This window comes from Plectropomus leopardus, chromosome 4 (genome assembly GCF_026936395.1).
Source record: "Plectropomus leopardus strain MGB_pleo_1.0 chromosome 4, ASM2693639v1, whole genome shotgun sequence".
Lineage (NCBI taxonomy): Eukaryota > Metazoa > Chordata > Actinopteri > Perciformes > Serranidae > Plectropomus > Plectropomus leopardus.
The window spans coordinates 5,325,001-5,341,925 of NC_142179.1; the positions used below are offsets into that span (position 1 = coordinate 5,325,001).

Here is a 16,925-nt window from a genome sequence, read left to right on the forward strand (position 1 = left end):
TGGGCGTGGTGTGATTCACAAGGTCTCCCAGACGCAACACGTTTCATCTGGTGAACTGTGGTGATGTTTGTGTCGCGTTGGATTTCGGGGGAGACGGTTTGATGTCAACAGCAGGATGACGCTGCATGTAAATAAGTCAGGGCTAGGCAACAAAACAACCAGGAAGTGCCGCTTGTTTTGTCGTGAGAATTTGTTGTCATGCGGTAAATCGAATGGACATCAGTGAGAGATAATATTTAGCGTCTGTTTTTCGTAGTCTGAAAAAGTACAACACGCAGCAGAAACAGATTTGCACATTTTCCCTCACTGAGAAAAAAAGACAAGATGCGACTGAATCTGGATCTTAAATGTGACCGTGATGAAGTAGCGTGTTTTGAGCAGATTTCATGCTGCACTGCAGGTTTATGGTTTTAAATCTGATGTGAAACTGAATTATCTGCTGTGCAGGAAGGTTTTCCTCTTCCTCTTCTTTTGCCACGCCTTCTCAGCACAGAGCAGATTAGCTCATGAATTTCCCAATAAAGACTTTTCTCCAACCAGTTGGCACATTTAACGCTGCAGCTTTAAATCTGCAGCTGTGCTGAAATGATGTTACAGAGAAACATTTGTTTTGTCACGCTACTGCAAGACAACATTTCTCACCATCAGTCTCTTATGTTGAGAGTTAGATGAACGTTTATTATCAGGGATGCTCAGTATTCATTTTTTTATTCATACCTGGTAAACTAGTACTTTAAAGGTCATTTCATTCTGGCTGATGTTGATATTATTTATGCCATTGCAATATAAGGCTTGATGTAAGTATTTTAAATAAGATGAGCGAGGTTATTGATCCTCAGAGGGGCAATTTGGGTTTTTGCACAGGAGCACAAAGACAGAAATATTAAGAGTAATAAAATTAAAAAAATAAATAAATATTATAATATATATAAATATAAAATAATAAAAAACACGTGGTATTTAGAGGAAGCAAAGGAGTAGAATTAAAAACAAAACAGCGGCTGGCGTGAAAACATGAATGGCCCAATCTAAATCCAGAGTCTGGTTTGTCTGTTTTGGGCTGCTGTATAAAACATGTTTAGGGCTGTAATCAACCAAGAAAATGTTCCCACTCTTCAACCAATCGACGGGGGAGAAAAATATGCACATTATCTGAGATGAACCAAATCTCCAATGTAATATTATCCAAAAATAAACTTTTCCACCTGAGCACAAGTCCGTCTCACCGCTGAGTGTTGAACAGGAGTGATGAGAAAAATCGGACACGCTGGACGCTATAGAAGTTAATTCATATATAACATAAGGTTGTTAAATATGTCTGTACGCAGCGTACGAGAGAAAGACTATTTTTAGCCCAGAAGCTGATGTTAGCCATCCTGCAGCTCCGGTGTGATCTTTCAGAATTATAATCCAGCCGTGAACTGCAGTGTCTTTTTGGAGATTTATTAAAATAAATCCATAGTGATAAACATATTTACAATCAAGGATGCGCAGTAATATCGACACGTCATCGACAGATATTGGCTTTCAAATTAAATATCGGAATCGGTCAAGCTGCCGATTTCTGCTGATATGACAAAGCGATATACGGTACATTTCTATATTTTTTTTAACCCCTTGAAAGCCAGAGCAACATCACTTTGCTTGTGCTGCCTGCAGACGCCTAAATAAGCATTTGAAGCTTTGAACTCTGAGCAAATTGGTACAATTTCTTTCAACAAAAATGGGGAAAAAAGGGAATGAGCAACTTGGTGAAAAATGTTGCAAAATTGAAAAAAGAGTTGTAGATTTAGAAAATTATTTTTTTAAAAGCTAGGGGAAAATGTTTGGGAAAAAAAAGAAGAAATCTAGAGAAAAAACATTAATGATTATGATTATTAATAGTTCACCATTGATAATTCTGATTACATATTTAAAATTATTTTACATATTTTAATAAACAGTTTTTTTCCTCTTTAAAAAAAAACATATTTTCAGGTAATTTTCTTGTATCTTTTACTGATTTCCTGCCAATTTTGGAGTCATTTTTTCTGCCATTGTGCATTGCCTTCTTCCCATGTTATTTCAAAAATCGTACCAGTTTGCTCAGGTTTCAAAGGGTTTACTGACAAAGTTAACAGTTGCAAAACATCAACTGTAACTTCTAATTTTGCACAAAGACTGAATATTACATACATTGAAAAGTATTGTATTTTAAGGCTCCATCTGCTGATACCATCACAATAAGAGTATGGATACTATGAATAAGGTGGGAAAAAAGTGGATTTCGATATCAGTATCGATTATCGACCAAAAGTCCAAAATGTTGCATCTCTACTGACGATATCTTCTGTGATTTATCAAACCATCACTGAGGACAAAGTGCCGAACAACAGCTGACGTTTTTTTCTGCCGGGAAAAGAAACGTTTTGGTGGACACATGATTCATAGTCTTAGGTGATCATAAACAACCATTTTTTGCCAAAAGATTTACGTAAATCCTTTTCACTGGAACTTAAAATGATATGCATGATGAAAATTTACACCATTTTAGCGATAACTTATCCAGATTTGTGTTTTGTTTGCGGTCATTTTGTATTGGAAGTCAGGAATTATTTATATTAAAATAAAAACAGCAGAGCAGTTTTGTGACTGTATTAATAATGTAAACAATGCTGATGGATAACTCTGTACAACCCCGCCACTAAAAGCCTCTCAGGGTCTGTTATCTACTCACATCAATAATTAATTAGGCTCAGATGTATAGATGGATCATATGGATCATTGTTTAACAATTTTCTCTTTCAAAACTTTTCATTGTTTTAGGTTTATATTAACCCTTTGAAATCTGTCTTTTTTTCTGCTGCTGCATTTTGACGCCTTTCACAAGTATTTAAAAGTTTGAACCCTGAGCAAATTGGTTTGATTTCTTTGCGAGCCAGTGAGCAACTTGGTAAGAAATTTCCCAGAAATTGCAAAGAATTACTAGATTTAAGAAATGATTAAGAGGATTTTTTATTTTATCTTTTCAGAAAACTTTATTATTATCATAACTATTTCTTTTATTTTATTTTACAAATTTCTTATAGTTTTAAAGCACTTCTTTCAGGTCATTTCTTTTTTTCCAACTTTCATTTTTTTTTGGGAGGGGGGTGGTTTCATGTAATTTTCTTGTTTTTTTTTTTTTGCTTTTTGTTTACCATTTTTTGTATTAGTTGTTAGTACATTTCTTCTTAATTTGCTCATTGCCTTCTTCCCATGTTTAAGAAGGAAATCGAGCCAATTTGCTGATGTTTAAAGGGTTAAAAATGCATCAGAGGTTTTGCTTGTTTTTGAATCTAAGGACCTTCTCTTGTGCTTTTTCTTCTCTTTTAGATCCAAAGGACCCCATTGCAATCGAAAGGCTTAACTTGATGAACATGGCCAAACTGAGCATCAAGGGCCTGATCGAGTCCGCCCTCAACCTCGGACGCACGCTCGACTCTGACTATGCACCTCTCCAGCAGTTCTTTGTCGTGATGGAGCACTGTCTGAAACATGGGTTGAAAAGTACGTGCAGCACTCTAAATTCACGCTCTCGTCTCTTCAGAACTGTATGGTGGCTCTTAAGGCCCAGACTCATCCAAGACATCAAAGACTGTTGTGTCACTTCTCTTTGTTTGTGTCTCGGCTAAAAAGTTGCACTTAAACACACCACAAAGGCTACAGCCAATAGACGTGTGTTCTGCATTTGCGTGAGAGGAAATAACTCCATACCAGCAGGCGGCTGTATTCTGTATTTGTCATTCAAAAAGGGAAACTGGAAGACCGACAGGGTGGATTGAAGACCACAGTTAGCACATTAACAGAACCTCCTGGTGTTGAAAGAACAAATCATATTTACTGTACACTGACCAACAATGACCGTATCAGTTAGGGAAGGTTTTGTTAAAGAACGCGGCTAAAAAAATAATCTTACCAGTAACACAAGTTTGGTTCAAACTCACGCCTTTTTGACTTTAGTCGTTTGTTAGCTTTTCTCGTTTCCCTTCTCATGTGCTGAGCTGACGAGCCAGTCCGATTGACTTCATTCACTGATGGGCTCCATGATTACACTCAAATGATTTAGGTCTGATTGTCTTAAAAAATGTAAACTAAATGCATAAAATATTAAAACTGTAATTATTAAAAAAGGCTTTAAAAGACAGTATTTAAAACCATTAATTTACAAATGCATTGGTCAAATGATTAAATAACTATGAAACCAACTGGTTAATTGGCAGCCTACTAATAGTAATAGGCACATGAGGTAAAAGATTCTAATTCACCTCTAAGCAACTGTTAAAGGGATAGTTCACCCAAAACTGAAAAATCAGTCATTATCTTTTCACCCTCATGCTGATGGAAAGTTGGGTGAAGTTTTATAGTCCCCAAAACACTGCTGGAGTTTCACGGGAAACATCTCCCAAACGACTGAGTAATCCAAGTGTCCTGAAGCCCCAATGTGCCAAGTTGTTTTGAAAAAACAAATGTTACTGCCATCATGTTTTAGCCTAGTTGTAGCCTGTAGCTCCAAGTGTGGGAGCCGCATTGCCTCCGTGTTGCATGAAAACAGTGGTGTGCAGATAATGAATATGTGAATATGCATAATGCATAATGCATATGTGAACGTGTCCCTCACAGTCCCAGGACCCTTAAAAAAAAACTACAACAATTTGCATAGTAGTGAGGAACATTTATAATCTTATTAGTCAGTCACATCATTTTCAAACCAACCAAAGAAATATAAAAGAAATTAAAATGGCAAAATTGCTGATTAAATGATCTGTAGTAAGTAAATTTTGGTCATTCGTGTACACGTGTCAGAAGATTATTTCTTGGTAGTTTCTGTTGCTGATTATTATACCAGGTGTGATGTCTCAGTGACCCAAATTCCTCCAAATAAAATAGCTCACCAAGCTTTGTCTCTCCACCATCAGCCAAGAAGACGTTCCTGGGGCAGAACAAGTCATTCTGGGGGGCGTTGGAGCTGGTCGAGAAGTTGACGCCTGAGGCGGGAGAGATCACCGCCAGTGTGAAAGACCTGCCCGGCCTCAAGTGAGTCAAACTCATTTCACCCACTCATTATTTAATATTATGTAGATATAATCAATACGCTTTTCAAGATCTGTGCACAAAACACTGCTGTGAAAAGATCTGATAGCAAAATTGCTAATTTTGTCAAAAGTTAAGTCTGCTATTGTTAAGTAACGATTGGCAGTTGTTTTTATGCCTCCGCTCCCACAGCAATAGCCGAGGCTGGAGCGTTATGTTTTCGGGTTGTCTATCCGTCAGGCCGGCCTATTCTTGTTAACACCTTGAGAGAATTTCCTCAAATTTAGCACAAACATCCCCTTGGATTCAAGGGTGAACTGACTAGAATTTGGTGGTCATAGGTCAAAGGTCACTGTGACCTCATCTGTCTCATTCATGTCATTTCTCAAGAACACCTTGAGGAAATTTCTACAAATTTGGCACAAACCTTCAAATGGACTCAAGGATGAACTGATTAGAGACGGGTGGTCAGAGTCATGTTGAGCTTTCATTTGTCTCTTTCGTGTGAAAACGACATCTCAAGATTTAGTGTTTAGTGAATTTATATCTAACTCGGTGTGTTTGGTTACAGAACGCCTTTAGGAAGAGGGCGCGCCTGGTTACGACTGGCCTTGATGCAGAAGAAGCTCTCGGACTACATGAAGACCATCATCAACAGAAAGGACCTGCTCAGGTGTGTTTGTTTTTCACACACCTTGAATAACGTCACTGAGGCGATGATAAGATCTGATGTGATCCATAAATGTATTTTTACTTTCTTTTATTTCAATCACCTCATGAAAGCAGTGTGCAAATATACCTTGTTTCCACCAAGCAGTCCAGTTTAGTTTAGTTCAGTTCAGTGTGTTACACATATCGTTTTGTCTTTTATATTTCCTTTATCAAAATTTGGGAATGGTACCAATGGGACATTTTTTAAATATACCATCCATTGCGACTCTGCACTCCAGCCTGCTCTTTTTTGACAGAAGCTGCCAGGAAGCCTGACGGCGATGAGGAGTTGATCAATTATATAAATGCATTACATAATAAATGTTTAAGTGGACGAAATGATCATAGAGATTGCCAACCAAGAAAATAATTAACAGAACAGTAACAGAGAATTGCATATCGAGGCTAATTTTATTAATATGAAATGTTTGAATTTACAATGTATGCTGTTATAACTTAAAGGTTAAACTACATACATTGCAAAGAAACAACAGAGGAGTCCTCCAGGTTTATCTCCGTCCGTGACGAGCTCCAGGAACGGTGTTTTCTACGATCTCCATGGTAACAAATATGAGAAAGAGGGTCAAAGTTTAAGGAGCAGTGTTATGAAGGAGAAGTATGTCCTGAATGTGTGCATACTGCCTGCAACACTGCATGCTGTCTAAGGGCAGCTGTAGTACCTACTAAAAGTAAAAAGAATTAGTATGCAATTCAGACTATGTCTGGATTATATTTATTTTGTTTAAGCACATGATGCACATTTAAAATTGGTCAGTGACAGCTGTGTCTCCTCTCTGCAGTGAATTCTACGAGCCGAATGCGTTGATGATGGAGGAGGAGGGAGCTGTCATCGCCGGGCTGCTAGTCGGACTAAATGTCATCGATGCCAATCTGTGTATGAAGGGAGAGGACTTGGACTCTCAGGTAATTCTGCTTTCACTTTCACTTCCACCAGCAGTCAGAGAAGGAGCAGCGAGACTCTTTGACCTGTAGTTTAAGGAAAGACGGAGAAAAATTAATGCTTTTCATTAGGCTTGGGCTGAATCTATGTTTTCATACCGTCCTGGAATTTCACCGGGGTACGCGGTAAATGTCGGTATCAGAGTGCAGTGTTAACCCCCTGTTTTCCCAGTGGTCTCTCTGCTCTCTTTCTGTTGTTGCGGGCACGATGGGTGCGGTGATGTCTGGCCGTTTACAGTTTTGTGACGTTCTTTTCAACTCGGGTCAGCTTAGCTACCTGTTGCACCACACTTACCTTTGTGGCACATAATCAATCAATCAATCAATCAATCAATCAAATTTGATTTGTATAGCACCATTCAAACAAATTGAATGCAACTCAAAGTACTTTAGAGTTTAACTGAAGAAACAAAAACAAGAACGACATAGGAAATAAACAAAAAATGCAAATAAAAAATGGATCTTAATAAATAGGAAAATGATAAAGTATAAAATTTAAAAAACAGGCGTTTAAGTATCAGTATTTCCAACTCTTTTCTTGTGCACATTACACAAGATTATTTAGGAGGCTGTATTTATGATATATTTATTCACAGTTTTTAGATTGTTTTTATTTATGGTTTGGTTTTTGTAGTTTAGTGTGTTTATTGGTATTTGTCACATATTTACCATTATGATTAGCACTGGGGCACTTTGTTTTATCGTTTTTGTGTTTTATCGTTTTTATCTTTTGTTATGTTTTTATCCTGTGTGCTGTCTGTGGTGTCTGACAGCTGTGTTGAATGGATGCCGCGCACTTCATACTGCAACCCAAACCAACCTACAGGTACAAATAAAGTCACCTGAACCTGAATCAGATCCCCCGGCAATCTGTTCCAGCGTTTCGGAGCATAATAGCTAAAAGCAAATGCATGCTCATGACAGCCTCTCCAGGATGAATTTCATAAAAAGATAAAAATCTGTATTTTAGATGGTAACTTAAATCAAACTGCCCAGATTTCTTAACACCCTGGCATACCATAATACCATGACACCGCCCAAGCTTTCTTCTGTTGTCTCCGAGATACATGAAAATACTGCATGATGTTTGTGTTGAGATATGTGTAAAAAAAACTGTATACTGTATACTATACTGTATATCAGCAGTAAATGATGTTTTCAGAAGTTAGATTTAAATCTCAACATGTATCATAGAGGGGGAAGATCTGTGTACCATCATCCATCTTTCACACTTCAGATCTACTATTGTTATTGTGGTAATTCCATATGTGGCGTTTTCAAAACTACTTGGGAATCTCTGCTTCACCTCTATTAGTGCTTGATTTTGGAACGAAGCCAGAGTAACTGAGAGGACTGGCAGGTTTCCAGTTTGTCTTCAGCTCAGTTAACAAGTATTACTGAAAGTACAATGAACTGAAACCTCTCCAGTTTCACACCTCTTGTCAACTGGAGCTTGTACTGACTATTAAAATATTTAGGAAATCTGAGTGTATCTTTACAAAAAAAAAATAAAATAAAATATAAGTCATACACCCTTTAGTGAGGGTCTTCCAGGAGCAGCATGCAGTCGTTATTTTGCTTCTTTATGCCTCTGTGTCGGCGACCGTTTTTTAGTTGCCGTCCATCCGTCCGTGTGCGATTCTTGTGAACAAGATATCTCAAGAACGCCTTGAAGGAATTTCTTCAAATTAACAAAAACATTCGCTTGGACTTAAGGATGAGCTGATTTGATTTGGGCGGTCATAGGTCAAAGATCAGAGTTACCGTGACCTCATCTGTCTCATTCTCGTGAATGCAAAATCTCAAGAAAACCTGTAGGGATCGTTTTCAAATGTGGCCCGAATGACAACGTCAGTTTTCTTGTACTGCCTTCACAAGCCATTTGACCCTTTGAAAGCTGAGTAAGTTGGTTTGGACTCAGATTGACTCGAGCTTAAAGGTATTCAATTTGGCACAAATGTTCAAGTAGATGCAATGATGAACTATTTAGATTTTGGTGGTGAAAGGTAACTGTGACCTTGCATCAGTCTAATTTTTGTGAAGGCAATATCTGAAGATGGCCTTGAGGGAATTTCTTAAATTTGGCACAAACGTGCAATTGGACTCAGGATTGAAATGTTGAGAATCTGTTGGTTGAAGGTCAAGGTCCTGATGACCTCATGCACAGGTTTTTAGCCATAACTCAAGAACCTTAAAGAACCACCTTGAGGTTGTGCCGATTGTATTCTGTGGGTGAAGCGTCCATGTTTTCACGGTTATGGATGTAAACTGTCAGTGCAACTTGAGTGGTGTGCGGAGGCATCCAACCGTGTGGCGGTATATCTGGGGTTTTTTTTGACGGATGAGCTTACACGTGGTTCCATTTGTCACTGATTTCCTGTTTCTTACTGAAATGTTCCTGCAGGTCGGAGTGATCGATTTTTCAATGTACCTTAAAGATGGTGGACACAGTAGTAAGAGTGCAGAGGGGTAAGTGCTGCTTTCCAGTCTCCGACCTATTTAGCAAGAGTCCTTTTTCTCAGCATTTTTTTATCTGCAGTCATTTATAAACAGTTGATTATTGATTATTATGTGAAACATTTTATTAAGAGGGGTCAGTTTGCACAAATTGTTAACAAATATACACAAATGTAGAAATTATTGATAAATGTTCAAACGCAGCATGAATATGATTGGTGCATTTTCATAAGTAGTGCAGGATTAAAATTAAAAAAAAAAAATAATAATAATAAATAAAAAACAATAGGGAAATAAAAGGCAAACAAACAAAAACCACCCCAAAAAAAAGCACAATCCTCCCAACCTAGACACCCAGACTAAATCAAAGGATCCTACCTTCAGTTGAAAGCAATAAATTATCAAATGGCATTACGCTGTTTTCTCCAAATATTGAATAAAAGGTTGCTGGATGGCATCAAATAAGTTATCCTGCTCATTTCTAATATATATTAAGAGTGCTGACAAGATCATCGAGCCTCATTTAACATTAGGGATGCTTCTGCTCGTCCACAATGTTAGCAAGCATTTCTTAGCTTCCATAAGAAAGTAGCTGATAATACGTCTATGACTCAGTTTGAAGTTGTCTGATGTGGCCGGAATATTAAAAATAATAGTTTGTTGCTCGGCCTTAATTCTTGAATCAAGAATTTATGAAATTATAAGGAAAATGTTGCAGCAGTATTTCTGAATCTTTAGATTATTAATAATTGCATCAATTCAAACCAAGGAGGCTAACCGCTTAACCATATGTTTTGTTTTTTTTTATTGTTTGTTGTTTTTTCTTATTCCTCAGTGACGGTCAGATCACAGCGATTCTTGATCAGAAAAACTATGTTGAGGAGCTAAACAGACATTTAAGGTTTGTCTGAGTTACCGTCTCTCTTCAGCTTCTTCAGCTGCTTGTTGAGCTGCTGACTAAAACGACATTTCTGTCTGTTTACAGCGCGTCAGTTAATAACCTCCAGGCTAAGGTGGACGCTTTGGAGAAGTCGAACACCAAGTTAACAGAAGAGGTGAGACTCGCTCTCAGCTGAACTTCAACACAACTGCTGGTTTACTTTGGTTACACAAGTGTTTGCTGACTTTTGTCTCCGCAGCTCGCAGTGGCAAATAACAGGATCATCACTTTACAAGAGGACGTGGAGAGAGTAAAGGAGGAGAGCTCGTATCAGCTGGAATCCAGGAAGGTGAGCACGCCATCTGTTCGCCTGCATCCAGTCCTAAAAACTGAGATAGATCACATGCAGTGTGAAAATGCTTTCATCAAAGATGTCATCCAGTCCTGTGCATTGTAAAAATTTTGTGCAGCGCTGTGACACATACGGCCCTGACACACCAAACTGACTCGCGGTGATGAAAGCTTTCTGCTGCATCGCCCTCACGCCGCCGTGTCAACAAGCACGAATGTTCTGGAGAAAATAACTCCTCATACTAGTAAACAGCGTCCGTCTGTAATTGCCATGACGCTAGTAAGTCAGTTAGCCCATTTACAAAACAATTTAATGTCGAAAGAAAAAAGCATATTTACTGTGCACCAGTGGACAACAACAAAAATGCTCGATGGTTAAAAGAAAAACAATCTTATTATATATCAAGTCTGTTTTGTTTCACTCACTCTTGACTTTAGCTCTTTATTTACATTCCTCCTTTACGTTTCTCTTCTTATGCACTGAGCTGAACAAATAATCAGAGTGATTTCATTTGCTAACGTGGTCGACTTTTGCTGGCACCAAGAAAAGGCCGTTCGTGATAATAAGATCGTGTAGAAAACCATAACTTTGTGCTTCTCATTGTACCTGGGAAGCGTTTTATGACTTTGCTGAGACCAACAGGCATGTGACAAAAATTCATTAAAACTTCAACTGAACTGAAGGACAAGTAGGTTTATAAGCAGAGGCTGTAAAAATGTAAATGTAAATTGCAGTGTAGCTAAATGAAAATTTTGCATACATAATGACAATGAGGTCGTGGAGTTGCTGGTTTTCTCAAAAAAGCATTACAGTTGAATAGCCGTGCTCTTAAGGAAGAGATGAAAAAGGAAAACAAAATTGCAAGGCAGATATAGAGTAACATAAATACATATATGCACACAAAAAATGCAATTTCAGTTATTGTTTAAGTGCCAAAACTTGAGGTAGTAGTGCAAAGAGGGTAATGGTGCAGTAATGTGCATCAGAAGAGCAATATGTGACAAAGCTCCCAGACAATTTCCACAGCTTCTGAGAGTCCTAAACTAACCCAGATACATTCAAATATTATTTATTTTCTTCCTTTCTTTTCCTTATTTTCCTTAAACAGTTCACTCTGTATTTTTAAATCTGAATTGCTGACTACATCAAAACAGTAAACGGAGATTATATTTCTAACTCAGTCAAATGAAAGGAAATCCCAAAAAACAGTCCAAACAAAATATTGTTGTTGTTTTTTTATCAGTCCTGTAATGTGTGTTACTGTTTTTCAGGCATCAAGAAGCGACTCAGCACCAGACGGACAAGCGCTGGGCGAAACACGAAAGCAGCTCAAAGAGGAAACTCTGCTCAGATTGGTGAGTTTCAGGTGCCTAACAATGCTCTTTTACTCTTATGTTTAGATTTTTATCAAAATCGTTTGAAAATGGGAAAAAAGATTTTAATTTTTACAGGACAGTTGGCAAATTAATGTCTTAGAATTGACCCATTGATTAATCAACAAACTGTTGTAGCTGTATAAACTCTTTGGTAATTTTATTTATAACAAAACATCATATTTTATAAACTCCTTTTATGTTTTTTTATGCAAAAATCTTTATTTGTAAAGTAACTAAAGCTGTCAGATGAATGAAGTGAAGTAAAAAGTACAGTATTTCTTCTGAAATGTAGTGGAGTAAATGTATAAAGTGGCATGAAAAGAAAATACAAGTACAAGCACCTCACATTCATATTTAAGTACAGTACTTAAGTAAACGTATAAGTTACATTCCACCACTAATTTTGGAATTCTGAGCGTATTTATCGACGTTATCACAATTCATAAGTCCTTAACTCCGTGGAAACATAATAGGTTTGAGGTTGTGAGGTGTAAAGTTGGAGTCGATCTCTGTGCAGGATGTAGAGAAGGAGCTGGAGGTGCAGATCGGGATGAAGCAGGAGATGGAGCTGTCGATGAAGATGCTTGAGAAAGACATCTGTGAGAAGCAGGACGCTCTGGTGGAGCTCCGACAGCAGCTGGAAGACCTTCGTGCCATCAACCAACAGCTCAGCCACAAGTCACAGGTGAGGCTGCGTTTCTGATCCATTAACTTTACCTGAGATCTGTGCAGGAAAAGTATTTGACTGCTTCACAGCCCGTAACATCCCAAAAATATCACCAATCATATTTTCTGTTAAAAGTTTGAAATCTGTTAAATTTTGGTAATGCAATTTTTGTGCTAAGGCGCTTTTGCTGTGTTTTTTGAGACTGATGTCCTCCTTGTGTGGTGAAATCCACATTTCTCTGTGGTTTGTTGTGGTTGATGGTCTGACTGCACATGTTAGTGCATGTAAGTCCGTGTGTGTATATCACTGGCTCTGCACTGGCTCTGCACTGGTGGTTACTGCTGATAACGTCATCCTGAATCTGTCGCTGAAGCGCAAAGGTGAAGCGTCAACCCTCGGGTTCCCCCCAGGTTAACACCATTAGCTCTGTCAGCACAGTTTCTGTGTTAGCACCGTTGGCTGTGAGGTGTGAGCTGAGCGATTTGAGTTGAGAGCCTCTCTTTACAGTTAGGTCTTCTAAACAGGGTTTGTACAATCATGAAAACCTAGAAAAGTCATGGATTTTGCAAAAAGCATTTTCCAAACCTGGAAAAGTTTTGGAAAACTAGATATACCCTGAAAGTTTAGAAAAAGTTATGGGATTTTGTTTAAAAAACCTGTTTAATACCACATGGTGTGTTAAAGGGTTGTTACAAATTTTGAAAATCCAACGATGTCTGTTTTTGTCTGGCTGTGATAAAAGTGTAAGTTTTCGTGGTTTTTGAACACATACGCAAGATTAGGAACCTTTAAAAAAAAAAAAAAATAAGAAAAACTTTTAGTGCCAAAATATTTTCTTCAGAACATTTGTAAAGAAAAATCAGCAAAAGTTGTCTTGAAAAATGGCCAAAAACTTTTAAAGAAAACATGCCTTTAAAAACCTGCAGGTTCAGAAGGCATGTTTTCTTTAAAAATGGGCAGTAAAAATTTAAAGTAGTATGCCCCTCCTCAAAGCCAAAATAAAAATCCTTCCCCAGTGCTTCAAAAATAATTTAACAAGCCTCCCCTTCCCTCTCATAAATACATAAATCTCTTAGTTATATTTAAATATTCAGGTCTAACCCTTTTCTGTTTTTTTAAATAATGTATATTCTAAAAAGCTATTACATATTAATGAAAAGAACCAATAAGGCGTTTCATGTTTGGTTTGGTTTTTAAAATTTGCTTCAGAGTCATGGAAATTTATTGGTAAAAATGTGTATGTACCCTGTTTAAGGAGACAAACGACTTGGGGACACACAGGGGCTCAGTTAGGAGAGCGGGCGCCCCATGTAAAGATTTTTATTTTATTTTTTTAAACGGAGGAAAATAACTTGTATTGAGTTATTGTTTCCAGTTTACTAACGTGGCTCATCTTCCTCAGAGTGCAGACGCCGGCTCTAAACAGAAGAGTGAAGCCATCGCTCGCCTGGAGGAGAAAATAAACCAGATGACAGGGACTGTAAAACAGATGGAGACCAGGTGAGGACATTTCTTTACAGCCATGATGGATCTAATGAATAATCATCACAGTAGACAGTTTTTTTTTCAAAATCAGTTGAGCAAACAAACATCTTATTGTCCTGTTTTGTCATTTTTCTCCCTCCACTCTCATTATTTTTCATTATCATTATTTGTTTTAATCGTTTAATCAGTGAGAAACATTTGGTGAAGCAGGCCAAAAACCTGAACTCAGCAGCAGGGAAGCTGCTGCAGCTGCAGCAGTAGCTCCCCGCTTTCATAACTCTGAATACAAAACATACAACCCTGCCTAACATAGAAACAACCAAACTAGGATGTTATCTTTTCTGTACGATGCTCCTTTTGTTGTTGAAAATAAAACCATTTTCCCACAACCTCCTGCAGTGGCTCTCCAGCATCAGCTTCGAGTAGTGTGGACTGAATCGATCCTTTTAGCAGCCCTTAATCCTTGTGTTCTCTGACAGATCAGATTTATACTTTTATTTGGTAGGCATTTATACGGAAGCCAAGAACATCCATGAATGCAATTTTTTTTTTAATTTAAATGTTATGCCATTATTTCAAGATCACAAGTTACTGATTTTGTTAGCTTGGTACAATGTTTCGGGGGTTTGGGGCAAACTCATGGCGTTTTTTCATGCGTGTATATCCTCATGTCAGTCTGCGTCCCCTCTCTAAATTCAGGGGTTTTCACAGCACCGTGAATGCAGCGCAGCGCGGGCATGAGTTCTTTTTTTCCTCAGCAACAGTTTGTGACTCATGGGGTGGATAATCGATCTGTCAATCCGATTACGACTGATCAGATCAGATCGATGGATGACAGGAGCAGCTGCTGCGAGTGAACTTTTAGACCCAGCAGAATGAACGGTTAAGTTTCACTTTCAAGGCGCCTGATGTTCTGCTGCTCCATCCCAAATGAATGAATGTGTGGGAAACCCTGCAGGATAACAAAGCCTGTTTTCTCATGTTAATCTCATCAATTCTCAAGAAAACATGTTGCCTTTTTCTTGACATAATGAGATAATTTATCAGGAGAAAACAACTTTTGTTTCCTGGAGATCACAGGGTAATTATGGAGAACTTGAAAATGACTGTTCAAATCATTGATCACCTGATTTAAGCCTTTCGACGTCACTTTCATGACCATCATAACAGTACCTCCAGGATTTCATGGTGTTTTGATCACAAAAATTTACGCGAATTTATCTAATTCTCGTGAATTCCACACGACCTTGCAATTTTGTCAAATCACTGCAACTTTACTGCAAAGTTGACTGTTTAAATAGGTAAAAAAAACGTTCTGAAGAGCTGCCTGCAGTGTATTGATCCGCTCAGCCCTTCTCCAAATCTATCTGTCTGTTTATCATGAAACTGCTGCTGCGCCTGGGACAGAGTCACACACGCAGTGACAGGGATAACTGTTGGCATCCCACTGCTAATTTACCCAACATGCATAATATTGCATGTTGAAAAAAACACCGAAAATGCCATACTATAGTATGGCCTTTTTGGCTAAAAATGTCAAAATCTAAAATGTCCAAAAACCACTTGGAATCCACCTTAAATAACGTGCGGAGAAGGGCCATAGCAAAGAAAGTTGCAAAAACGGTCAAAAACACCATATTATTGCATGTCGAAAAAACCACCGAAAATGCCATACTATAGTATGGCATGCCATAGCGAAGAAAGTAAATACCCATAAATTACCCAATGTAGTCTAACAGGTTTCATGACTGAGCTGAACCGTTTTGGTGTCTGTGTGAGAAGCACCCTAATGCAAACATATGAGCCCCCCGCAGCTCATCTCAATAATAACGCCTAAAAATATTGCAACCTGCACTGCATTTTTTTTTGAAAAGCTGTGGTGAAATCAGGCATTTCAGGACGCAACAATCACAAAAACAGCCCACAAAATTGCCGGAGGGGCTGCATAACAGATTCATAACTCCTGTCTGTATTATACCTACAGTCTGATGCGTTGATCAATAACAGGTAGTATCTCCTTAATTTGACATTTTCACTTAAATCAGTTGCTACATCAGTGCATGTATGGCACATCTGAGCTCTGATGAACATCACAAGTTAGAAGAGGAAACAACCATTTGTGTTCTTGAGATAACAAAACAATGAACTTGCAGTCTTGAGAAAATGACATAAAAATAAACTTGCATGCATGGTCGTTCTTGGCTTCCTTACTTTTCTTAAAAATACCGCATTAATGCTTTTTTGGCAAAGGTAAGACGAGACGATGGCATGGTCAGATTTAGATTTGATGGACTGATGATTAATGTGAACACGTCCTGGATATTTGGGAGGTAGTGGGCTTGCTGTAATGTTATTCCAAAGAATAAGACCACCATCACAGACTGTACTTGAATATTTTCAACCATCATAGAGAATCAGAAACTCTGAACTGGTGTTTAGGGGCTGGTATCAAATGTTTGGTGATCCACATCCAAGTGTAGAAAACCAGGACAGGAGCAGGGTAAAGTAAGAAATAAAAGGGCAAAATTAATTTATTAATTTTGAATTGTATGTGAACATAACATTGGTGTAAACTGTAGTAATCATTAGGCTAATAAAACATTAAACAAACACAGCCTGCTTCATCTTCTTTGGCTAAAGTTTCCCTGTTGTCCTCGTTGGATTTCAGTCCGCAGATATTTTTGTTTTTTTTTGTGTGTGTGTTTTTTTTAATTTAGTTCCTTTCCAACCATGTTTTCTTTTGCCTTCATTTTACCATAAGTTTGTATAACACCGCCCCCCTCCCCAAACCAGATGCAAACAGGCTGAGAGAGAGAGGGATCTGGCTTTAGAGGCCAACCGGCTCTTCAAACAGGAGTTTGGAGACAAAATCGAGAGTCTGCAGACGGAGGTGGAGCAGCTGAGGAGGCACAGGTAAAGTCTGAGGAGGCGGCAATCAAAATATGAGTAGAAGCTTTCAGTGTGTAACTTTTAAAGACAAGGGTG

At 38.2% G+C, this 16,925-nt stretch overlaps 1 protein-coding gene across 2 annotated transcripts in view; it reads left to right on the forward strand.

The window, feature by feature from the left end:
* The window catches only part of rufy3 (RUN and FYVE domain containing 3), a 28,757-nt gene that overhangs the window by 6,119 nt on the left and 5,713 nt on the right, over positions 1 to 16,925 (forward strand). For both annotated transcript variants that reach the window (XM_042487745.2, XM_088076368.1), the window contains exons 2-13: positions 3,355 to 3,528; positions 4,938 to 5,055; positions 5,624 to 5,725; positions 6,564 to 6,687; positions 9,128 to 9,192; positions 10,016 to 10,081; positions 10,166 to 10,235; positions 10,320 to 10,409; positions 11,684 to 11,767; positions 12,306 to 12,473; positions 13,858 to 13,955; positions 16,734 to 16,853. In XM_042487745.2, coding sequence (XP_042343679.2) covers positions 3,355 to 3,528; positions 4,938 to 5,055; positions 5,624 to 5,725; positions 6,564 to 6,687; positions 9,128 to 9,192; positions 10,016 to 10,081; positions 10,166 to 10,235; positions 10,320 to 10,409; positions 11,684 to 11,767; positions 12,306 to 12,473; positions 13,858 to 13,955; positions 16,734 to 16,853 — 1,279 coding nt within the window. The remainder of the gene's footprint in view (positions 1 to 3,354; positions 3,529 to 4,937; positions 5,056 to 5,623; positions 5,726 to 6,563; positions 6,688 to 9,127; positions 9,193 to 10,015; positions 10,082 to 10,165; positions 10,236 to 10,319; positions 10,410 to 11,683; positions 11,768 to 12,305; positions 12,474 to 13,857; positions 13,956 to 16,733; positions 16,854 to 16,925) is intronic.